At 35.8% G+C, this 27,395-nt stretch overlaps 1 protein-coding gene across 2 annotated transcripts in view; it reads left to right on the forward strand.

Annotated features, from left to right (window-relative positions):
• Nucleotides 1-27,395, forward strand: part of LOC129004092 (MICOS complex subunit Mic60-like) — a 121,179-nt gene that overhangs the window by 61,952 nt on the left and 31,832 nt on the right. For both annotated transcript variants that reach the window (XM_054432489.1, XM_054432497.1), the window contains 3 exons: nt 10,764-10,880; nt 20,458-20,599; nt 25,952-26,129. In XM_054432489.1, the coding sequence (XP_054288464.1) occupies nt 10,764-10,880; nt 20,458-20,599; nt 25,952-26,129 (437 nt within the window). The remainder of the gene's footprint in view (nt 1-10,763; nt 10,881-20,457; nt 20,600-25,951; nt 26,130-27,395) is intronic.

The raw sequence follows: 27,395 nt of genomic DNA on the forward strand, positions 1-27,395 counted from the left end.
GTGAGAAAAGTGAGCAATTGACTCACTCGAGAGAAATCCTTATCGGGAATGGTTTCTCGAGTGAGGCAATTGTACTTTGAACTCCAGTTGCACATTATACTTTTCCTACAGTTACCATAAAAAAAATAAATTTTTGAAGAAACATAACCTATTTTTACACAGAAGTGAACTTTTAATATAACATTTAATGTGAAGTGACAAATACAATAGTACAACAGCTGATCAGCTGATTTACAGCCAGTGCTGCCAACGTATTTCGCGCGCATACGACGTTGCCTGCATGTTACGCGTTCACTATTTCGTGCCTTCACTTTGCAAATCTGGAGTGAGACAAAGTAATTAGAGTGAGACAATGTTAACATTGTCTCACTGATGAGTGAATTGGCCACTTTGCTTTCTCAAATTAGTGAGAGAACATGTACATTGTTAGGTAACTGTAGGAAAAATAACTTCTTTACTGGCTTTTAATTGTTATTGTTTATTCTTTAAAATCATCTGATCCTTTCTAAATTGTTACAACAATGTAAGACAGCTGGTTGGACAGATGATTTTGAGATGATGATCATATGACTTTTTTGAGTCATTAATTTTTTTAATAATTAATCATTTCTTTACTGGCTTTTAATTGTTATTGAACAATTGTTATTGTGCAACTGAGTAGGTAACCTGAACCTCAAGATTTCTGACATAAAGAACCAGCCAAACTTTTCAAAACTGTTAGAATTTTTAACCTAAACCTCAAGATTCCTGACATAAAGAATCAGCCAAACTTTTCAAAACTGATACAATTTTACACCTGAACTTCAAGACCCCTGACATAAAGAACCAGCCAAACTTTTCAAAACTGATACAATTTTACACCTGAACTATGTCGAAGAACAAAACAAAAGTTTCAAAATATCCGTGTGGTGAATGCAACATCGGTGTAAAATATTCCAGTATAAAATGTACTGGTCCCTGCAACTCCTGGTTCCATGGTGGGTGTGTCAATATCACAGAAAAACAATTAAAAAACCTTTCTAAAGAAGACATTTCCCTATGGAGGTGTAACAATTGTAGTGATTTTTCCCTCACCTCTGGAAAGCCAGCGTTACAACTAAAAGAAGACCAAACTCCCACACCCCCAAATCAAATATCCTCTGAAAGTCAGGGTAACAAAATGGGCGAGGTAGAAAACAAAATTCTAGAACTAGAAAACTCAGAAGATCCCGATTTAGAAACTTCTCTAACACTTGCAGCAGAAGTTGGAAACGCACTTCTAGCACAAAATAGCAAACTAAGAGAAGAAGTACTCAACCTGACTCAACAAAACTCGAGTCTGGCCCAGAAACTAACAAACATACAAACCATTGACATCATGAACTACCGCGCTCAAATTGAACAACTAGAAGACGAGAAAAATACTATTCTAATTAGAAACAACAACCTAATCGAAGCAATAACTGAACTAGAACACCAATTGGAAAAGGAAGTAAGCCTAAGAAACACTCTCACAAAAACATTTGAAGATTATGACAAAGACAGGGAAGAAACTTTTAATAGCTTCATCACAAAAATAAAGGACATGGAGAATGAAATTAAATGCCTTAGGCAAAAAAATACATGCAGCAGAATAAACACCGGAGAAGAATCTACAAAATCATTCAGAGAGACAAGCACACAGACAACCACTACAGAGGCGAAGGACCTCACAAACAAATCCACAGTTTCAGACAACAAAAAGCCAGAAGCATCAAACACAGAAACACTAATTCTACTTGAACTAAAGGCCCTAAAAGAAAAACAGAATAATATGGAGTCAAAAATGAAGAAATTAGAAGATAAAATAACAGTAGAAGATTCCCAGCACCTAATAACTGAGAAAAAGGAGACTCCTTGCAAGCCAATTAACACACCAAGACGAGTTTCATATAATAAAAACAAATTGGCAACTACTAAGAAAACCCATTTCAGTGTTTCCTTGCAAATAGCAAAAAGCAAGTTGAGGAAAGAAGCACCAGAACACCAAAGTCAACCACAACAAACACAAATCAAAATATTAAAGAACCCAAGGCCATCAAAATCCCAAAACGAGTTTGCTCTACTTTCAAGGGCACTATATCTCCCCCAAACAAATCAACTAAACCAAAGAACACAGGGAAACCCCCGATCACCGCCAAGCTTCTGAAGCCGGGAGAGACCATTGAAGACTTCTTTTGGAAAAATATAGACCTATATAAAAAGAATATTCTGTCACACACCAAGCGACTAAACATGACCGAGATGGACTGCCTCTCTTCTCAAGGAGAACAAAAACATGAGCAGCTGCAGGAACCCAATTCAAGTCAACAATCCAATCACTCTACAGTGTCCCATACTATAACCCCTTTTTTAGAAACAAACAGCCTGAAAAAAGGAAAAGAAAAATCTGCAAATCTCCAAATAATTCTTGTGTAGCAATAATGCACCAAAATATTAGAGGACTTGCTACAAAGACAAACAGACTACACCATATTCTCAATGACACAAAACCAAGCATTCTAGTCTTGACTGAACACGGACTGAAAAAAACAGAGCTAGAAGCTACAAAAATTCCCGGCTACTCTTTAATTACCCACTTTAGTAGAGAAGAACATAAACTTGGAGGTGTTGCAATATATTCCAAGGAATCCCTTGCTGATACAGTATCAGCTATTAACATATCAAACACATGCCAGGAGTTAATTTTCGAAGCAGCAATGATTCGCATGCAGACAACAAAGAAAAAGGATATCTACATTCTGGGAATCTATAGACCACCAATCGAAAATGCAAGAATTGCCCTTGACCTCCTATCAGACACGCTAGAACTACAAGAAGTACACAAGAAAAACCTCATACTCATCGGTGACATAAATATCGACAGGCTCACCCAAGATTCCAAAAACACCATGCTGGAAGAAGAGTTAACCACACAAAACATCTGGAGATTTCCTCTAGAGGCCACCAGAATAACCCATGACACAGCCACTTCAATAGACTGTATATGCTCAAACATACCATATGCGTATATTACTGGACAAGTTGTGCATACTGGTCTATCTGACCACACTGCGCAGCTATGCCTGCTGAAAACACACCAAGAAGACACTTCCCAAAGATTTGTAATGAAAAGAAGCCTAAACAACACAAACCTTAACAATCTAAAAGCTCACCTCCATCTACAAAATTGGGAACATGTTTACTCTTCACCGAATCTTGAAACCTCCTACAACAAATTTCATAATATTCTTCAAACAGCATTGGATTATACATGCCCATTAAAGAAAACTAAAATTAGTACAAATAAAAAACATATGAAGTACTACGATCCTGAAGCAAAATACCTTAAAGAGAACTTTTTGAAAGCTCTGCAAAAATTTGAGTTAACAAACAGAAATGAAGACAAATTAGAAATGATTAATAGAAAAAGGATATACGACATGAAACTAAGAAACCTAAAAATGTCCTCAACAGCTAGCTTCATAGAACAAGCTGACAACAAACCAAAAGCACTATGGCAAGTTATAAACAAGGAAAGAAAAGGAAAATGTGAAGAGAAAACCCTTACAGAATTAGAAATAAATGGCAAACTCACAAACGACACAAAAGAAATGGCCGAACACTTCAACACATTCTTCTCAAATATAGCAGAAAATACCCTTGACCAAAACAGAGCAATCGTTATAGACCCTGAAACAGTGCTGAATGGAGAGGAACCAGTCTGCCCAATACACCTTACCCTAACTTCAACATCCTATAAAGAAGTTAAAACGATAATAAACTCCCTAAAAGCCAAAACATCAAGTGGAATGGACGAGTTTTCATCTAAGATGATAAAGCACTGCTCTCAAGAACTCATCTCTCCTCTGGTTTATCTTATAAATAAATCATTTAAAGAAGGCAAATTCCCATCCGCCATAAAAGTCAGTAAAATATACCCCAAACATAAAAAAGGACCAACTGAAAATGCTCAAAACTACAGGCCCATCTCTCTCATCTCCAGTTTCTCTAAAATCATAGAAAAAATTGCTCTGGCTAGATTAATGGCACATCTTAATGATAACAAACTCTTAACTGACAGCCAACATGGCTTTCGGAAGAATAAATCTACATCCTCAGCTATAACAGCACTAATTGAGTACGTCCTAGACCAGATAGAAAACGAACAATACATTTCCGCCATCTTCCTTGATTACAGTAAAGCTTTTGACTGCCTGGGCCACGACCTGATATGCAAGAAACTCGAAAGACTCGGTATAAGAAACTCTGCGCTAGAATGGTTCAAAAGCTACCTAACGGGACGTTCACAAGTTGTGGAACTGAAAAACTCATCAAATGAAGTCACAGAAAGTTTCAAATCTTCAAAAAGCAAGCAGACGAGAGGAGTTCCACAAGGCTCTGTATTAGGCCCGATTCTATTCATCTTATTGACTAATGACTTCCCCAAACAAATTGAGAGTGAAAATGCTGTTGCAATCATGTATGCAGATGACACAACCATTTTGATCAAGGACAACACAGCCCAAAACCTTTACCTTAATTCAAAATCGATCCTAAATAAAGCTATCCTCTACTCAAAGAACAATGACTTAGCAATAAACCCCACAAAAACTACAACTCTGAATTTCAGTAAGAAAAAAGACATAGTCCCTCAATTAGAGGATGTAACAATAGAAAACCACACAAAATTTCTCGGTGTTATCCTTGATAACAAACTAACATGGAAAGAGCACATCAACCACTTAAGCAAAAAAATCAGTACTGGAATATATGTCGTCAGAAGAATAAACTACATAGGCGGACTCTCCGTGGCCAAAACAGCTTACTTCGCACTGGTAGAGTCGCATCTTAGATATGGCTTGACAGTGTGGGGAGGAACTTCAACAAAAAATATGAATCGAATTCTCGTCCTTCAAAAGAAAGCCATAAGAGCCCTCGCCAACCTTGTCCCACCACAGACTTGCAGACTAGCATTCGCAAACCTAGGAATCCTCACAGTGGTGTCTCTCTACATACTTGAATCTATAAAGTATGTGAATGAAATAAACCCCCCAAGAAACCAAGACCTGCACCACTACAACACCCGTCATGGCTCCAAATTTGCACTACCAGTTCACCGAACAACTCTTTGGGAGAAAAAACCTTCCTACACCGGCTGCAAGCTGAGGAACCATCTACCTGACTACCTGAGAGACCTGACTGGCAACAAGCTACACCAGGAGTTGAAGAAGTGGCTAATCGCAAGACCCTTCTACTCAATAAAGGAATTTTATGAAAATTAACATGTACAATTCACTATTGTATTGACACTATTGTAATTCTTGACGAATTAACAATAAAGAATATTGTATTGTATTGTATTGTATTGTATTGTTTATTCTTTAAAATCATCTGATCATTTCTAATTTGTTACAATGTAAGACAGCTGGTTTGCCCTAACAACAACATTTAGTTTTTTTTCTGTATGGTAAATGTATTAAGTGTCCTTTTTACCTTAAATATTGAGATCTGTTTAAGGTTACGTAATGTACTCTGTATCAGATGATTTTAAAGAATAAACAATAACAATTAAAAGCCAGTAAAGAAATTATTAATTATTAAAAAAAATAATAACTCAGCTGTTTGTTGTCCGATCTTTAAGATCTAGGTGTCAGTTGATTTGGCATTAAATTTCCTACATTTTGTTATTCTTGTGTTTTTTTGTAACTCTAGTGGTTTTTATTTAATTTGAGGTCAAAGATTTTAGATGGCCGCCATTTTGAAACGGCTATAGTCAACGAAATGAAATTTTGCATGTTTTTGTACCACGTTAAAATACACAAGTGTGTCAAATTTAAAGTTTGTTCCTCGATTCAAACTCGAGTTATAAGGTTATTTATAAAAAACACATACAGACAGACAGACGGAAAACAAGGCTCCGGCGACCCATGTTTATAATGTAAAATATGCAAGTATTAACCCAAGGAATAATCCTGTGAATTTTTTCGAGAGAGTTCACAAACACCCTGTATATACAGGGTGTCAATAAAAAACGTTTCAGGACTTTGGGAAATGAATCCTCATACTAAAAGGAAGAAAAAAGTTTATGTGAAGGTATGTCCGAAAATGCATATTTACCCAGTTATCCGCCATTTTATTTTTTACCCAAAAACATTTTTATCTGTGAAGGCTTTCATTCGATGATTATGAAATTTGGTAACCATGTTAACATACAGAAGACCTCTAAAAGAAAAAAATAATAAAGTTGTTCCGATTGTAAATTCCAAAATGGCGGCCGTTTGAATTTTTCCAACTTAAATAACTCAAAAACGGCTAATTCTATGAAAAAATGCCAAGAATACTTTTTTTGAGCATTTTCAATTCCCTATCAAACGATACCAAGATCAAAAAGATCGGACAAAAGGTAACTGAAATATAACGTTTTTTGTGTAAAAATAAGGCAAAGTTAGTCGGGGAACCCTTAATTTTGCCTTATTTTGACCCCAAAAACGTTATATTTCAGTTATCTTCTGTCCGATCTTTTTGATCTCGGTATTGTTTGATCTAGGGAATTGAAAATGATAAAAAAAAGTATTCTTGGCATTTTTTCATAGAATTAGCCGTTTTTGAGTTATTTAAGTTGATTGATTGATTGTAAGAGGGTGGACTCATGGTCCAAGCACGTCAACCGAAGCTTATTGTGCATCCCACTTGCCACTAACTGGGTAAGCCTATGCCTGTGTCCCTAACTAGGTGCAGGAGCTTTTGCCCAATGTTAGCGTCTGGTTCCTCACCTGGCTGCTTTAGACCAAACAGAGCCCTTCTCCTAGCCCGTAGTCCATCGCAGTCCAAAATAATGTGTTTTGCAGTCTCATCGGACTGGTTACAAAGTCGACACTCCTGCTTGTCATTGACAATTCCTGGAGTGTGGAGATGTTTCCTAAAATGGCCGTGTCCAGTGATAAGAGCAAGTACCTGCTTGACCTGCCCTCTCCCCAGCTTTAGCAGCCAGCAAGTGAAGAGGGTGCTAGGTTCTGAGAGCAGTTTTTTGCCAAGTGATTGTCCAGGATAATTACGCCAACGCTCAAGGTGTTGTCCCCTGGACCATTTGTTGATTACATGTTTAGCGGCCGCTTTGCTAATGCCACAAAATGGCTCTGGTCCAAAGAGTGGAATGCTCGCAACTTTTTTTGCCAACTTGTCTGCACTCTCGTTGCCGCCAATGCCTACATGGCCTGGGACCCAGCCGAGAGTTACAGAGTTCTGTGATGCAAGTCTGCAGAGGGTGTTGAAACACTCCCCAGACCAGTTTTGAAGTGACTTCATTTGAGTCAAGAGCTTTGAGAGCAGCCTGACAATCAGATAAAATCACTATCCTTTTGTCTTGGTACCGTCTGGCTAGTCCTAGGTTGGCACAAGCCAAGATGCCATAGATTTCTGCCTGGAAGATGGTACAGTATTGTCCCAGACTTCCTGATAGTTCTGTTCTGGGTGATCGATAGTTATTTATGTTAGAAAAATTCAAACGGCCGCCATTTTGAAATTTACAATCGGAACAACTTTATTATTTTTTTCTTTTAGAGGTCTTCCGTATGTTAACATGGTTACCAAATTTGATAATCATCGAATGAAAACCTTCACATATAAAAATATTTTTGTATAAAAAACAAAATGGCGGATAACTGGGTAAATGTGCATTTTTGGACGTACCTTCACATAAACTTTTTTCTTCCTTTTAGTATGAGGATTCATTTCCCAAAGTCCTGAAACGTTTTTTATGGACATCCTGTATACATATGTACACGATGTCCAAAAATGATTGGATCAAATCTACAGCTTAATATACGTATTACCAAGGAACGTAGAATACTCAACTATGGCTAATTTTAAAGCTGGCATTTTAAAGTTTTTTTTGTACCTGGAACGTTTGGGGTGTAATATTAAAATAACAACACCATTTTGGAGTGAAATAAAACCCGGCCGACTAGATGGTTACGGTTTAATGGAATCTTGAGAATTGGAGAACAAATAAACTTTTGGATCAGCGGTTGATGCATGGAGGGAATAGTGGCGTGATGAGTTATAGCACAGCCACCTCTAATACAAGGCCACGGCGAGTGAAAAGCGGCAACGTCGCATCAGTGTCTTGGCGTTTGGTCGTTTTACCATTACAGTGAATGGAGGAGTCGCGTACTCTACGTACATAATCGCGTTTCTACTACCTTTAATCATTAGTAATGACGTTAAACTTCTTACTACAGCATGCCAGATAGATGTGATGTGCCTGGATGCAAGAATAATTACGATAGCTCAATTAAAAATGAATAATACATACAGTGTTCTAAGATTCTATTTGATCCACCGCGTAAGCAACAATTGCTTTCTGATATTCTTCGATCAAATTAGACATCTTAAAAATATTCTCGTTTTTGTGTGAAACATTTTTCACGAATATGAGCTTAGATTAAATTTGTTAAAAAATGTAAGAATAAGACAATGATTCGTGTAAATATAGACGCGAGAAGCAAGTTTTAGGTAGTAATACCGTACTTTTTCCTTATTTATTTGTCTATCTTATTGATAAATGCTGTTGTTAAGTGATTAAAATAACTTAAATAAATGCCACTTCAAAGAAATAAGCCGGTGTTTCTGTTAAGTAGGCCTACTAGTAAAAAAATATGTAACCTACTGCACCATATAACAATAAAAGCATCATAGTCTCCGAATCCAGTCTGAATGTTGATGTGATAAAAAATTCTATTAATAGTGTGGAAAGCCATATGGAGGCCTAGCTTCTGAAATCGTTTACAATATGGCAAACGTTTTTCTTAGTAATTATTCAAAGAAAATAAATTATTTAGTCAGTATGCCTTCAAAATGAAAACTTCAAATTTTGTTGTCGCTAACTTATGGTTTCCTCAGGTAGACTAAAACATAATATTCCTATTAAAAATTTAAAATTAATTTTATTTGAACGAATTGTTAGATGTTAGTCTCTACAAATCCCAAAGTCTCTACAAATATTGAAGTGGCAATAAGTTAGTCCTACTGTATAACCATTTTTGGTATAGTAGCTTTATTTTGTAAAATTTAAGCACAGTCTGTCTATTAGTTTTTACTATGTTTAATAATACACATATATACAGACACCATGAGATTGTTATATAATAGTGTAGATTATCAAATTAACAAAGGAAATATTTAAAGTTCATCTATATTTCCACATTCATCTTACTTACAATACGGTAAATGCAACCAAAAACATTATGTTTGTATATTTTTAGTTTTAGACATATTGCGGTATGTTGCAATTTATCACTAAATAAACAACCTAGATTACAATTTTGTCTATTTTACCATACCTTAAAATATACTAAAATATGTTATTACGTATTTAAATACTTTCATTCAATGATACAGAGCAGCAATACTCTCATTGATGTTCATGGCCTAGCGCGTGTGAAGACGGACGCAGAGGGGGTGTGATTGCGGCGTTGCCAGTTCGAACGTCGCGGCCTTGTATTAGAGGTGGCTGTGGTTATAGCCAATCCGGGAGCTTTATTGAAAACATACGAAATCCCCGCTCATCAAAATTCATGTACAATTCTCCCTCGAGAGCAATTTAGGGTGTCTAGCAATCCTTATAAATAACTATAAGGATGATAGTTCTGAGTAGTTCAGGTTCAAAATCAAAAAATTCCAGGCCAAAACTTTTGGTAAAATAAATAGGGTCAACTTGTAAGTATATTTAAAAGTGTTCAAAGAATCTAAATCAACTTCCAGTTTGTTTTTGCGAATTCGAATATGGTTTTTGGTTTCTGTTAATTTCCATTACCACGGACATTATAAAATCAACGTTTTTTTTTTATATACTTTATATATCTTAATAGGTGATATATATTTACTAGCTGTAACCCGCGGGCTTTGCCCCGTTTAACTTCTTAATTTTCAAGATTACTGTATCTCGTTCGCATGGCTCAATCATGTCCTGGTTGAAGTTTGTTCGCTACGCTCACTCACCTTTAGGTTGGAGCTCGTTCGCTACGCTCACTCACCTTTAGGTTGGAGCTCGTTCGCTGCGCTCACTTGCCTTCAGGTTAGCTCGTTCGCTACGCTAACTCGCCTCCAGGTTGAAGTTCGTTCGCTACGCTCACTCACCTTTTGGTTGCAAATTAGCTGTTGTCATAAATGTAAAAGAAATAATAGTGCTGCACCCTGTTGGTAATTTTTGTAACTTTAATGCTATTGAACATCACAGAACAGAACCAACTTGTTAAAATTGAAACAGCTGTTAAGATTCAATAATTCCATTTCTCATAAGGTTAACATGGGAAACTCCAGAGCCACTGGGGCGGAGCCCGAAAGGATTTTTGAAATAAGAATATGCCTATATGTTAATCGGGAATGTGAGCTATCATCATGCCAAATTTCAGCCCAATCCGACCAGTATTTTTCGCGTTCACTTGTCACAAACATACATCCATACATCCATACATCCATACATCCATACATCCATCCATCCAAACTTTCTCATTTATAATATTAGTAGGATATCGTACTATTATCCTGTATTTTTATTCAATTCTAAAACTTATTTCTAATTTGTATTGAAATCTGTTCACATCAGAATCATGGCAAATCCCATTAGCCTCTCTTTATGACGTATTTGACGAACAACACTGTGATCATCTCCCGTTCACCTAATTTAGTTGTCTTTATTTTAATATAATGGTTTCCTAAATGTAAATTGACATAACTGAAAACATCCAATGTTACTGTTTTAGCCGCTTTCGATTCAACCAAAAAGCCAGTGGCAGTGGTGAATGTCTCAGTCACAGACATCAAGACTCTTGGCAATGAAGCTGTGAAATTATACAATGAACTGTTTAAAGAAATGGATGGTAAGTTTTATTATTTTGTTTGTTACCTAAAACAGTATGTTGGAGTCTGTTGTGTATTTAATATTGATTCCATATCCATCTATACCAGCGGTTCTTAAACTTTTGGTCTGGGGACCCATCTTCATCCTGGATTTTGTTTTGCGACCCACCTATTAAATAATATCCATAATTTATTATTAATATTTTATTATAATGATTTTAATATTACGATTATTATCATTATATGGATAGTCTACTGAGTAATATATATGAACGACTATTATTTAGTTGATGGAGTTAATAACGAAATGTATTCCAAAAGACTTTTATTTCAAACCTTTAAATTAATAAAAAAAACTTGTGAAGCTGACGTTTAATATTTTCTAGAGACCATATCTGGATTGAATGTTTACATCAGGCGTCAATCACTGTCTCCATACAACCAGACATCATTTATTTTTTTTAAATGCACCAAAAATGAGGATGTACTTTTGAGATGAAATATAAATATATTATTTTAACAGGCAAAGTTAGGGTCATATGGCCCACATTACACTTAACCTACGTATAAATAATATATATTTAAATATAAAATAAATATATAAATAAAATAATAAATTTATACCTAAGCATTATTTAAAAACAAATTAAATAACTAAAATTATCAAACAAAATGACTTACAAACTCACTTACTCAGTCAGGAGTTATGCAAGCGCCAAAACAGTCCTAGGACGCATCAGCCGAGGCCATACTCTCCAAGTACAATTTTTTGAGTGCCGCCACAAACCGAGGATAGCTGCCATTCATTTTTATGATAGAGGTAGACAGTTATAATGACGGCAGGTAGTTACAACAAAGGCCCTGTACTGTGCTACCATGTACTGTGTGTCCATGTTGGGGTATGCACAACGTGAAAGATGCAGTGCGCAAAGTCATCAAACTACCTTCAGCAACAAAGCTAAAGTCACTTCCAAAATATTTTCTTGGCAATCTATTAAAAAAAAATTAAAATGCTAACAAAGTGATTTTTACTAACCTCTGATAATTTAACTTAAATATTTTGAATCAATGTTGAAGGTGTGATGTGCCCAAAGCGTCTTAAATCATAAACAAATCGCAAGCAATAATTCTGTGAGCGTTGCAGCACACCAGCAAGATTTACAATCATGTCATTGATCACACTGAGTACAGAGTTGCAGTAGGGTGAAGTGGGGTAAGTGTACGCACCCCTCCTTATACTCATTTAAAGGTGAAATCTGGGACAAGTGAAGTATAGCTTAGAATGTGCTGATTAAAATGGTTTTAGCGAATTTCCCTATAGGGGGATTTACAATGATAGGGGGGGGGGATTTGGGGGGTAGCTATTACCGTATGTGGCACGGTAAGACCTAGACCCGGGACCGATTTACTTTATCATTTTGATGTCCCCAGAGGACAAAAACACCATTCGTTCAAATTTTAATATATGTATATATATATATATATATACTAGCTGACCCGGCGAACTTCGTATCGCCTAAGTTATAGGTTTCCCCTAAGACAGACCGATGGAAAGAAAGTACCGTTACGTTTAATTTTCAAGATGATCTCGTTCGCATCGCTCAATCACGTCCTGGTTGAAGTTCGTTCGCTACGCTCACTCACCTTTGGGTTGGAGCTCGTTCGCTGCGCTCACTTGCCTTCAGGTTAGCTCGTTCGCTACGCTAACTCGCCTCCAGGTTGAAGTTCGTTCGCTACGCTCACTCACCTTTGGGTTGGAGCTCGTTCGCTACGCTCACTCACCTTTTGGTTGCAAATTAGCTGTTGTCATAAATGTAAAAGAAATAATAGTGCTGCACCCTGTTGGTAATCCTTGTAACTTTAATGCTATTAAACATCATAGAACAGAACCAACTTGTTTAATTGAAACAGCTGTTAAGATTCATTAATTCCATTTCTCATAAGGTTAACATGGGAAACTCCAGAGCCACTGGGGCGGAGCCCTTTTAAGAATTTCGAAACGGGAAATAGTTTACGTCCGATTCGCATACCTACAGAATTTACACACCAAATTTCATAACGATCGGTGAAGTCGTTCCGGAGGAGTTTGCAGACAAACACTGTGACACGAGAATTTTATATATTAGATATATATATATATACGTCCGTGAACGCGGTAACTTGAGTAATTTTTGTCCGATTTTGATGAAATTTGGTTTAAAGGTGTAAAGCGGGATAAACTTGAATGAGTTCGCGAACCAGCACAATCGGACCATGGGAACGGGGCTTTACGGGGGTTTTATGGGGTAAAAATTGGTTTTTCTCACTTTTGACCCTCAAAACACAAAATTTCCCGATATCTCTATAGGCTTTTTTAAAGAGCTTAAAAAAAAAATTAGTATATAAAAGTAATTTTGTTTGATTATTAGTAACGAAGAAAATTAAAAAAATTGTAAATTTAAAATTCCCATGTTATTCTTATGGAGAATATTGTCAAATGTTGTAGTTTGCTTGTTTATGGATATATTTTGATCAAACTTGGAAAATTTATTTATTTTGTACTAAGGTATCAATATTTTACTCAAAAACACACTTTATTAGTTTCCTTGTAGCAGCAAACCTAGGTACTCGTTAAACCTAATGTTATTAAAATATATTTAACTGAAAATCAATTCAGACACATGGAAATTCGCTTAGTTGGCAGGTTTGCTGCGGGGGTATTTTATTTATTAAAATATCTCCAACTGTTCAGGAGTTATGAACTTTTTCGTGGAAGTCCGCATTCAATTATCGCACAACGGCTAATTTGTACATTTACACTGTAGATCCTCGTTAACAAGACTCTCAAGGGGATTATAAAATAAGACTTGTTATCAAGGTTTATAATAACATGTGATTAGGGGTAAAATAAATTCAAGGGGATAATAAAATGACACTTGTTATCTAGCTAGGGTGACTTATTATTGAGGGTCTTGTTACGAGGTTCAACTGTATTAATATTAGTTTGTTATTAAATTATTTTAAATTAATTAAATGCTGTAAAAAAACTTATTTCACATGACACAAACAATGTAATAGTTAGAATAAAAAAACACAATTTTAAATATGCGTATTAATGCCTCTTACCTGGAGGTGAATTCTGCACTTTAAATGACCTTTTTTTCTAATTCCGCCAAATAATTACTAAATAGTTCATATCTGGCTATCATAACTATTTCACTAACCCTACAAACATTTAGGTACTGTTCATATGCTATGGAAATAGATGGTAAACTAACTATTTACTTATTTACAGCTCAAGCCAATTTATATTGCATGTGGTAGTTTCTCTATACCATTTGACCCATCACAACTTTCAATTATCAACTTTAGAGACGGGGCTATGTACACTTACCCCGTGGCTGAAAGTACACTTACCCCAACCACTGTTTAGCCCGGGGAAAGTGTAACCCCCTTTTTTCTAAGCAATACATTTTAGAAATAAACAAACTACATTTTTTCATTCCTCTTACAAAACAGCATCAGTGTACCAATTTTCAAATTTTTTTTGTATCTTTTTGTATTCAAAATTTGAAGGAGGTACTTTTGTAGTAAGTAAAAAGGCAATGGTATTTTAAAACTTAATTTTCATGTATAAATAATGATAAATGCTTGTTTCTAGCTTCAAAATCTGAAAGATCACATTTCAAATAATATAAAAAGATTAATTAAATTTTTTTTTCATTTATGGCTTATTCATAGTCAATGTGTTCACTTGCCCTGTGCGTACCCTTACCCCACTTCAGCCAAAGTGAATTGGGGAAACCAAATTGAATTTCATCAAAATCAGATCATTTTTGCTCGAGTTATAGTGCTAGCAGACACATATATAATTAATATATATGAATTTGAACGGATGGGGTTTTTGGCATCTGGGGACCTCAAAACAAAAAAGTAAATCGGTCCCGGGTCTAGGTCTTACCATGAGACCTACGGTAATAGCAGTGTTGGGGAAGCTACTTTTAAAATGTAGCTAGCTACAACTACTGCTACATTTCCAAAAAAGTAGCTTAGCTACAGCTACAGCTACAGTTCAGAGAAAGTAGCTAGCTACAACTACAGCTACAATGAAATGTAGCTACAGCTACAATTTTAGCTACTTTTCCAAAGACGTTACTTTTATTCCACGCACATTAGGTAAATGTAAAATTAATTGCAACTATATAAACCTAACATTACAACAACAGAACCAAAATAAGTTAGTTGGGTGTTCCATCATATTTAGTACTTATTTTTAAATATTGTATTATTTTTAAGCATCTTATAAGTAAATTTCATTAAGTTCAAAGGACCTACAACCAAACTACATTTTAAAAGCCCATTTTATTTCTTTAATATACATTAATTTATAGATGTCTTTTATTAACTATTAAAAACAATAAAACTGTAAAACGATTATTTAAAAATACTTTTTTGTGTTACAGAGCCTAGCCTAATGAAATTGGAGTTTATTGCCTTTCTGTATTTTTAATGTTAAAAACGGCATTGATATAACTTTTAACCATAGTAATATGTTATACTTGTTCGATGACACTTTTCAATGTCAATAAATCGTCCTTTGTCACTATGCATAAGTCAAATTGTGCTTCAACAAACGTTGGTGCAGAAAACAGTATTCAGCAACTTATACTGAAATCGGCTTTTAATTTAAACATGTTGAAAATTGTTAAGTAAAAATAACATTTAGGTGTACTTGGCTTTGTAACAAGTTGGCTATAGTAGACTAGTTCTTACAAGGACTACAGATATATTCCTATTAATTGAACTTGGTATTCGTATTATTTCAATAGCATAGCCTAGGAATAGTCCTTGACAAGAGCTGTTAGCAGGAGCAAACTACTGTATGCTACTTTATCAATGCAAGTTTCATGTTATATGGAGAGTTTTTCGTTACAATTATTATGTATTCTAGGCATATCTTAAATCTCATCAGGAAATTCCCTCTTCGTTCATTTAGTAAACCTTTGAAAAATCATTATAATCTAACCAAGGAAGGGCTTGTGATGATAAACCACAATCAACAGCTGAAGCAAAGGTTGATGGACCAGCTTTCTCATTATTTTAAGGTTTAGTGTTGGTTTCCATTAAAACCCAAGTTTAAACTAAATTGATACAATAAAGAAACTAAATTGATTACTAATTTCCCTGTCAATCACTTGCAAGCATTCAATAGCTTCTCTTGCCACCACCGGTAACGTTTAAACGTCTAAAAATCACTATCTCAATCAATGTTAATGTAGCGAGAAAAGTAGCTAAAACTCCGCTACAACTACTTTGAAAATGTAGCTAGCTACAGCTAAAGCTACAAAATCTTAAAAGTAGCGTAGCTACAGCTAACGCTACAAAAAAAGTAGCGCGCTACTGTAGCGTCGCTACTTGTAGCGCGCTACTTCCCAACACTGGGTAATAGCTTATTCCCTATATGGGAAATTAGCTAATATTCCCTATATGGGAAATTTGGAAATAAAATTAAATTTAAATGGAAATTAAACTTTTCTTGTAGAGATTTAACATGCGGCAACAATTTTAAGCATACAACAGCTACCCTGACCATACTAGTGGACCGATTTACATGCGGGTTGTATCAAAAGAATAGGTTATTGGTCGTATATGTGCAGGTTTTATTTGTATTTTGAGAATATTTATGTTAATTGGGTCAAAAATAAAAAATGGAAATTAATTCAATTTTTTTCCAATTAATCAGGGAAATTAATGATTACCGGAATGAATTCTTCATGCTGGTTTCAGATTCCGATTCAGATTTTGCTCGTACGCATACTATTTAGTTAAATGAATTTTTTTAATAAGTTTTTATAGTAAAATATTAAATTTTTTTTTCAATCCTTACTTTTAGGGTACCATTAAACGCTCTTCAGGAAAATTGTTTTATTTGCTTAGGTTACACCAGTTTCTTACAATACGATGACCAATTTTAATAATAAGTTTCGGTGATTTCGGGCTCCATTCAACGCAATATAGAAAGAAGCTCTATCATTTCTAGCTATGGGAGAAGAGATGTGTATTATTATGGACACAATTCACACTGGCTGTGCTGTAACTTAACAAAATTTTCAGACGCTATAATTTTACACGTTAATTCCTCATCTGACAATTCCATAACAACAAATTACTTGCTTCTTTGCTAACCGAGTCAGTACCGGCGGCGTATTTTCTGCTTCCACTGTGGCCACCAACAAAATATCTGAATTGGCGTGCACTCTGGACGTACTGTTAGACAGAATGAGGAATGAAGAGCTGAGAAGAGGAATAGTTGAAGAAAGTTTAAGAGAACGAGTAGAGAAGACGAGACTGAGATGGTTCGGCCACGTAAGAAGAATGAATGGAGAATGAAAGAATCCCAAAAAGAATGAGTGAACTTCGAATGGATGGAAGAAGACCAAGAGGAAGACTTAGAAGAAAGTGGTCGACAAGGTGAGACTTTATGTGTAAGCAAGAGGAGTGCAATGGCAATGGCTCTCCCTTTCGACCTTTTCGAATGTGGAGGAATTGGAATTGTGGAAGGACAGCAGAAGATGGAGAGGCCTAGTGAACACCCAGACCCGAAGATAATCGGAGCGGGAGAGGATATGTATGTATGTAGCACAACTGAGTAAAAAATGGCAGCCGCTCAAAAATTCAAATTGGCTGATGCAAGAAATATTTTAACGGCTGCCACTTTTGACACAATTGTCCGTTTGAGTTCGGGTTTGCAGCAATGTGTTCTACTAAATAAGACCTTTAATTAAATCGACCTATGCTGCTATTTAAAAACTTTATCTGACTCCTCGTGGACTTTTGATCCCTTAAAAGACAAAAAAGTGATAATAGCTTAAAAGAGTAGAAATTTATGGCTGTTATTGATATACCAAGTCTCATTACTTTATCTATATTGGTAAAAAGTATATTAAACCATTTCGGGACTTTTCTACCACACTGATATTAAAAAACAAGCATGTTTATTGAAAACTCGTATATTCTTTTGAAAAGTTTTCCACCTCCCAGAAATATAAATAGTATTTTTATATTATGTATTTTGGCACTATTCACTATACCATCAACGAACATGAGTTATCTATATAAATAAAATTAGAGTTTTGTCTGTACATTGCTCAGAATTATATATTTTTAGGTTATTTTTACGTTTTATACATTAAAGAAGCAGGAATGAGTCTTATCTCTATTTCTGTCTGTCTGTAACACTCAAGATGGCATTTTACGCTATCTTCTCCAGGAAAACGAGAGTACATATCAATCAAGATCCAAGTCAATTTAATGTATTCAGTATTCACTGGATTGGCAAGAGTGTCTTTAACCATTAAACTATCACTACTTTGTAAATAAAATAACGGACGTTCAAAAATTCAGTTTTTTGCAATCATTGTCAAGTTTTCGTCCAATTTTTATCACATAATCATCTATGAAATAACGAACAGCTGTTCGGATCAAGATTATTTTTTCTACCTGTCACTACAAATAAAGCAATTAATGGGAAATAACTTTGATTGTCGATAACTTTTTACGAGAAAATCCAAAACCAAGAGATCAATAACCTCGATTAACGCATATAATTGGTCGGATGTACTATAGTTCTTAACTGTAAACGTAAACGTTGGTTTTTGGTACGGTACTGGTTCTTTTCCTTTGAACCATTGGTAGCAGCAAGAATTATTTTTACGTACCAAAACATCACTGTCATTTAGGCCTACAAATTAGTTATCGTTGGTGTTGCACCTTATTTATTACAGGCGTATTCAATTTAATTGATATCTTAACTGTATAAGATTTGCTTTTTCTGTCTGGATTCCAAAATGTTAGTTTATGCTAAGAAAACGATAACACATTTTAGTAAAACATTTATTCAGCAAACCATCATGAATTATTCAAACGCTTTGAACGTTGTTTGTGTATCAATAGTTCGTGGCCTATTTTGGTAATTTTTATTATAAATTACCAATCTAAATCGTCTATAGTACTTCATTTCATAAATTAAGCCGTCATTTCGACAGCATTTCGGGTCATCTTCGGTCCAAGCAAATATAAATTTGTATGATAAAATATGATGACATTAAAAAATATTTCAAATACTAATTTTATATTTACTTTGTTATGCTTAAAGCGTAGCAAATTCCCTAATTAAGTTCTGTATTTTTGTGTGTATGTCTGTTGGTAATGTATTAATGTCCTTATTTCTCAGTGTTTCACGGAAAGGACAAGAGCACCTTGATAATGAAAATGTCAACCCGAATAAAGTGTTAAATAGTGGGGTTGAGGTAGTACCTTAAATACTTTTAACCATTGTAGAAAGTAACTTTCAATTATAGGCCTACCTTAGGGCTATGCCTAATAGATCTATAAAGCATTTTTTTGTTTAATCATTGGATTTAACATATGGACCAACACGATCCGGGTGACATTTATTTTGGCTTGAAACTGTCAGATACTGTATTTGCGATGGTTTATATATAATAGTTTTGCCAACATATCTGAAAATATACAAACCAACTGCTGTTCTTAATATAAGAAGGTTTCAACTGACTACGATAAGATCCCCGTGCGTAGAACGGGCACACAGCTAGTGATGAATAAAGATGTTTAAATATGAATATGAATAATCATATGTTAATGTAACTTTAAATTTAGAGAACCTTCATTTCTTCTTTGTTAAATGTTGTGTATATTTTATAATAGCCTATTTTTGCTTTAGTTTAATTCAAGGATGTTTTTTCAATTGTATAGGCCTATGCCATATATATATATATATGTCCAGGTTTTACCATGAGCAATACGGTAATAGCTTATTCCTTATGGGAAATTCGGTAAAATCAATCAAGAAATCACCTATCCACCTCAATCCAACAACTTATTATCAAGAATATAATTTTTTTTCACCAATTACCAAACTCGTAGTCAAAATAAACTGCAATCCCGTTATCAACCTGTCAGTTGCCGGCAACGTGTTTCCAAGTGAAAGTGAGGTTAACCTACATTTTTAAACCATAGTTTTTATCCCTACTTTATATGTAAAATTTGTGTTTATTGTAAAATATTTAGTGTTATTTAAACTTCTATATGTACCCTTTGGTGAATACAACTGTTGAAATTTGGTCAATGAAGATCCTGACTGATAATGAACCTTCGGGTTTGAAATTGATTTTGTTGTTAAATTGACAATATTAGGATTGCTAAGATAAGACCTCATCATATCAATTCAATAGAAGCATAGTATTCAGAAGGATAATTTTGGGCAGCTAAATGATATTGTGTTTTCGCCTGGTCAGATAGTTTGTGTAGTTATAAACGAAAATCGTGATTTACAGCCTAATAGGGTTACAAGAAGGAAGTAGTTGGATGTACTCCTCCCAATCTCTCTGGTTTGCAGAAGAGTGTTTTACTCAAATATGATATGTTACTTCAATATGATTTTTGCTTTAGTTTCACTCAGATTTTTCTTTGCTGGGCAGGAACGAGTAATTCTTCACAACCTTCCCCTCCCTTTACCTGCTTTCAGTGTCTGTTTTAAAAGCTATGCATTTAATTTATGGTTTATTGATAAGTTTTACCTGATAAATTCTGTTTCAGAGAAAGCCAAAGAAATAATAGCATATGTCAGCAACTTAGAAAACAGCAAGGATCCAAAAAAGACGTGGAAAGCTATACAAGAGAAATTAGAAGAAAATGTCAAGTTAAAGGAAGAAATTGACAAAAGGTTTCAAGAAGCAGGGTAATGTCGCATTTATTGTTTTCTAAGAATCCAACTGTTTGAATGTACAACAGATTCTATTTTAATTTTATTGCCAATATCACAATAATGCTAATTAGTGTTCATCAACCCAAGATCGGCCTGTTGAGTGGTCTCCTACATTCTGGGTTATACTGGTCTACAGTTTTGATTATAGACTTACCTTCTCGTCTTCATACATACATGTCCTGCACATCTCAGTCTTCTGCTCTTTATTCTAGCAACGATATTGGGTATTGATATATGTCATTTAGTTCCCTGTTCTTTCGGATTCTCCACCCTAATTCATCCCTTACCATCCTAACATAGATCCTTCTCAGTGTCTTATAAAAAAAAAAAAAATATGAGCTGTAAAAAAAATATGAAAGTCTCAGAGCCACACTATAATACAGGAAAGGTTATTGAGTGATATATTTTATTTAACCTTGGCGTTTTCTGATAAAAGCTTTGACCTAAAGGTTATAATTATGGACCAGTAGGTTGCTGAAGCAAGGGTTATTCTATTTTGAACTTCTATTTTTCGTTGTTTCGTTGTGTGTTTAAGATAATTTACTTTAAGATTACCTGTCTGCCCTTTTGTAATGTAAAACTAGAGATTTTAGACCATAATCATGTAGTACTCAACTAAAAGAAGGGATATACCAAGTTTTAATAAGATGTGTTCAGAAATATGCAAGCTATCGTATTTTATTTTTCCCCATAAGGTTAACGTAAGAAAGTGGATATGCTTGTTTTCTATCATTTTTAAGGAGTTAATTCCGAGGGGGGGTAAAACTACACCTTATATGCCTCGGATCTGCTGCCAGTCAGGTGTGTCCAGGGTTCAAGTTAAATTATTAATTGGCTGGGCTCAGACCATAGGATTTTATAATTTATTGTAACATAAATTATATATAAAGAATAAAGAATTATTCTAAGCTAATACATAAAGAATCGGTGTACCGAATTTCAGCCTCCCAGTTAAATGTGAAGTGGGAGAATTAGTGATGAGTGAGTGAGTCAGTGAGGGCTTTGCCTTTTATAAGTATGGATATATTTTTTTGTTTCTTGGCTCTAAGTTTCTTAAAGATTTGCTTGTTAAGTTCATTGTATTGATTTCTTCTTTCATTGCAGTCATTCCTCAACTAGGTGGCGTTCGCAGAGGCATCCACAAAATTGAGCGGAGCCATCAAGGGTTTATATTATATCGTTTTGTCATACTGCAGTAATACCAGTCGTTTTTAATACATGCGTTGCGGGTCTAAAGTAGCATTTTTCATCTTTAGGAAGTAAAAATAGTTTTTATCCTCTATGGAGAAAAAATCAGCTGTTGTCAACTCAGTTGTAAATTTCTATTGTAAACGATTACATGTATCGAAATGTGTATCGATTCGTGCTTCGTAATTATTTTAACCTACAGTCTACAGTCTCTTCCCACAGCGTTTTAGCATAGCAGATACATTTATCCATTCCTACACTCAACACGCTCACCTTTACTACATCCTTCACCACCTCCTACGTCGTGGACCTATTTCCCTCTCTTCCCATAGCATTTTAGGATTGCAGATACATTAATGTAATTGCCAAAGACAGTTCCCACACTCTACACTGCAAGCCTTACTACTTCCTTCACCATTTCCTACGTCATAGACTCTTGTTTCCTTCCCTTCTCATAGCATTTTTGGATTAAAGATACATCAATCTAACTGCCACAGACGGTTTTCATACTATGCTCATACTTTACTACTTTCTAAGCAATTTCCTACATCATGGACCTGTTTTCATAACTTTCCATAGCAATTTAGTATTTTAGATACGTTAATCTAATTGCCACAAACATTCCCCACACTCCGCACTGCTAGCCTTTACTACTTCTTTCACCATTTTCTATGTCGTGGGGATGCTTCCATCCTTTCTCCTAGCATTTCAGCATTGCAGATACATTAATCTAACTGCTACAAATGGTTTCCAGTTCGCACACTCCACACTGCTCACCTTACTACTTCCTTCACCTCTTCTTACGTCGCGGACCTGTTTCCCTCTCTTCCCATAAAATTTTAAGATTGTAGATACCTTAATCTAATCGTCATAAACAGATCCCACACTCCGGAGAGCTCACCTTGACTACTGCCTTCACCTCTTCATCCGTCTCGGACCTTTTCTCTCCCTTCCCATAGCATTTTAGGATTGTAGATCCTTTAATCTAATCGTCATAAACAGTCCCCACACTCCAGACTGCTTGAATTTACTACTTAATTCACCACTTCCTACTTCATGGACCAGTTTACCTCCCTTCCCATAGCATTTTATGATTGCAGATACCTTGATCTAATCGTCATAAACAGTTCCCACACTCCGGACAGCTTGCCTTGACTACTTCCTTCACCACTTCCTACATCGTGGACCTGTTTTCCTCCCTTCCCACAGCATTTTATGATTGCAGATACCTTAATCTAATCGTCATAAACAGTTCCCACACTCCGGACAGCTCGCCTTGACTACTTCCTTCACCACTTCCTATGTCGCGGACCTGTTTCCCTCCCTTCCCATAGCATCATAGGATTGCAAATACCTTAATCTAATGGTCATAAACACTTCCCACACTCCGGACTGCTCGCATTTACTACTTCCTTCATCACTTCCTACGTCGAGGACCTGTTTACCTCCCATCCCATGGCATTTTATGATTGCAGATACCTTAATCTAATCGTCATAAACAGTTCCAACACTCCGGACTGCTCGCTTTTACTACTTCCTTCACCACTTCCTACGCCACGGACCTGTTTCCCTCCCTTTCCATAGCATTTTGTGATTGCAGATACCTTAATCTAATCGTCATAAACAGTTCCCTTACTCCGGACAGCTCGCCTTGACTTCTTCCTTCATCACTTCCTACGTCGCGGACCTGTTTTCCTCCCTTCCCACAGCATTTTATGATTGCAGATACCTTAATCTAATCGTCATAAACAGTTCCCACACTCCGGAAAGCTCGCCTTGACTACTTCCTTCATCACTTCCTCCTTTGCGGACTCGTTTTCCTCCCTTCCTATAGCATTTTATGATTGCAGATACATTAATCTAATCGTCATAAACAGTTCCCACACTCCGGACTGCTCGTCTTTACTACTTCCTTCGCCACTTCCTACGTCGCGGACCTGTTTCCCTCCCTTCCCATAGCATTTTATGATTGCAGATACTTTAATCTAAACGTCATATACAGTTCCCACACTCCGGACTGCTCGCCTTTACTACTTCCTTCACCACTTCCTACGTCACAGACCTGTTTCCCTCCCTTCCCATAGCATCATAGGATTGCAGATACCTTAATCTAATCGTCATAAACAGTTCCCATACTCCGGACCGCTAGCCTTTACTACTTCCTTCGCCACTTCCAACGCCACGGACCTGTTTCCTTCCCTTTCCATGGCATTTTATGATTGCAAATTTCTTAATCTAATAGTCATAAAAAGTTCCCACACTCCGGACAGAACTCGCCTTGACTACTACCTTCACCACTTCCTACGTCGCGGACCCGTTTTCCTCCCTTCCCATAGAGTTTTAGGAATGCAGATACCTAAATCTAATCGTCATAAACAGTTTTCACACTCCAGACTGCTCACCTTTAGTACTTCCTTTAGCATTTCCTACGTCACGGACCTCAAGCTAGTGTCGTCATTTGATTATATTTATGATTCATACCGTTTCTGTTCTAATATCTGTGGAATAATGCTATCAGCTATTTCTTTATCTACTGCATTCAAAAGTCAACAGCTGATCATATGTTTTTGTTTATGTGTCAAATACTGCTTCCATAAGGATTACATTGAATCTTTGAGACCCAGTGGGGCGGATTCCTGAGAGTTATTTTTAACGCCATATAGATGTTGGCACTCACCGATATGGTCTTTATCACCATCCAAAATTTGAAAACGATTGATTCAGCCGTCTAGGAGGAGTTTGCGTATTACGAAATGCATAAAAGTCGATGTATAAGAGCTTCGCTCGCTTTGCTCGCTCCGCTCAATAAACACTTTTTTGTTTTTTTCCCGGGGCTGAATTAAATCTTCAAAACTATTACTAAACCATGGTTTATTTTTCTTCCGTCATTCCATTGGTTTGAATTCTTCATTTGAGACGGTCGTAATTATTTCTTTTAATTCATTCCAGTGGTCATCAATACTATAATTCTCATCAGTCCTGTCTTGTAGGACTTGAAATAGTTTGTGTGAGTTTGATTTGAATGTTTTTTTTTTTGTACTTTCTTGTACCCTCGGTATACATTGAAGTAGGACAGCGTACGGTAATAACCAAACAAGTTTTAAAAAAATCAGGGTAATTATGAGCAATTACTTGGTCAACCCCAATCTTTTTCATATTTTACTACAGTCATAAGGATGTTTTCAGAAAACAAGAAACATATAATTCAAGCCCCGCAAGGTTAGGTTAGGTTATTAATGATTTACATAATGATCCTGGAGGTATAAGAATTATATTATATGATAGGTTAATAATATGAATTAATCTAACCTAACCTAACATAACATAACATAACATAACGGTACTATCACAACTGGCCTTCCGCGCGTTTCCCACTGTTATCCACACAAGCCACTGTTATCGCGTAGACTTTGAACCTTTTTATCGCTCGGCAACCTGTACGATGCCCTTGCGGGGCTTCAATTATATGTTTCTTGTTTTCTGAGAACATCCTTATGACCGTAGTAAAATATGAAAAAGTTTTGGGTTGACCAAGTAATTGCTCAGGATTACCAAAATCAGAATGAAGCAAAACCTTATGCTTTGAAAACCACTCAAAACATACTTTTTAGACAGCCGAATAAACTTGTTTCTTGGGGGATGAATGCCAGTGTGCATTTGCCAGTCCTTTGATGTACAAAATGTCTCACACGACACATGTCCAATTCAGAGATGAGATTATATCCCTGACAGTGTGTAAGCTCTTACTTGATAACATGGGTTGGTTTCACATACAACATCCCTCGGACATGACATGAAATATGTCGTAGGTACACAATGTTGACGACACAATTTAGACGATGCCAGTGTGTAACCAGCCTTAAGGGTGTGTGCTATCATAGGCAAGTTTTTTGGTAAAGTGATTTATCACTCCTGATAGCTAAAATTGGTTAAACCACCTATTGGTATATAATTTTTTGGTAAATAGATAAACTGTTTTGATTTCTTTAGGTGACACAAATCTCGTAGATCGGGTGGTAGACAATACTCAGCATCTTTGTGTGTTTTTTTTAGACATTGAAAGGCTGATCTTATTTTAACTTAGGCATTCTTTCATTTAAATTGAGAATAAAACTTTATAGTTTTTGTATATTTTAGGGAAAAAACAAAAAAGTTTTCGAGCTTATTAAAACAAAGTAATGACCAAGCAGACTTGAAATCATTAGAAAGTGAATTGAACAAAGCCAAAGAAAAGGCAGAAGCAAAGAAACGTAACAAGCTAGCTAGTTCCATGGAATATGTGTCAGCGATGGAAGAGACTTTACAAAAATCATCTGTAAGTAATACTGTTATACAGAAGACTGGATTCGTTAATTAGTTATTACCTAAATTTTTTATTTTAAGAGAGCAAGAAATCATCTATGCTTTGTTTTAATCAACTTTACCAGTCTATTATTGAAACATAAATTAGCAAACATATGTTATCAATAGTAGTGTATGTATCGAAGAAAATTTTCTCTTTATTTAATGTATTCAGCTAAGTTATATCTTTCTATAAATAGAACATATCCCTGATTGATTAGTGAGGGGCGAACATACGCTGTACACACTGAGGGCCTGTGTGAAAGAATAAGATGTATACTGACGCTCCAATTAACGCAACCACAAGCTGAAAACTGAAACCAGTTTTTTATTTTTACTCTACTGGAGTAGCCTACTAATAACCCAAAATTGTTAACCTTTTAAACCTTGAAATATTTTGTCCTGTGGGAGAACTTTGTCATGTGTAGCGAAAGAGAGTTCACAAAATGGTTGCTGTCATGGCTGTTGCCACCTATGCAGTGCCGCATAAAATAATTGATAAAATAGAAGAATTACCTTTTCCAATCACAGTTGCTGGTATGACAACTAGTTTCGTTCCTTAGAACTTCGTCAGGTCATTGTATGCAACCACATCATCAATGTATTAATACATTGTGGTATGTCAAAAGATTCTTTAAAACACTGTCAGAATCACAATAGTATAAACTAGTCATGTTGATCAAATTATTAAAATTGAATAAAAGTGATAAAACTTGTTAAAACTGTAAAGGCTGACCAGCACTGTCAGGTTTTATTTAGTCAGTGACAGTGATAAGACAGTCCTTACTTCCCTATAGGGAAATTCGCTAAAAGAACGTAGTTGTGTGAGCCAGTCGAGTCACAGAATGTGCTAGTGATTAAAACTCTATTTTCCACCTTATTTTTTGTTACTGGCCAAGTTGATGGGTCATACAGTTGCTATAGCTTAAGATAAGTCAATCCATTAGTTTGAATTGGTAAAAAATATTTTGTATTCAACAGAAATCAGTAATTTAGATCCAGGGCTGTCCCTAGGGTTGGCGGCGCCCGGAGCAAACGTTGTTGTGGCGCCCCCTCCCCCCAGTAATAATCAGTCGCATTCGCATATTTTAATAATACAAATAACCACTGCGCGGCGCCCCCTCGGCCACGGCGCCCCCCCCCCTTTGGACGGCCCTGTTTGGATCAGCACAATCTGTTGGTGGCTCACATCAACTAGAGGTGTGCGGATATCCGAAAAATCGGGTCGGATTCGGTTCGG

Source organism: Macrosteles quadrilineatus, unplaced genomic scaffold (genome assembly GCF_028750875.1).
Source record: "Macrosteles quadrilineatus isolate MER2022 unplaced genomic scaffold, UCM_ALF_1.0 Scaffold_1__1_contigs__length_201487025, whole genome shotgun sequence".
NCBI lineage: Eukaryota > Metazoa > Arthropoda > Insecta > Hemiptera > Cicadellidae > Macrosteles > Macrosteles quadrilineatus.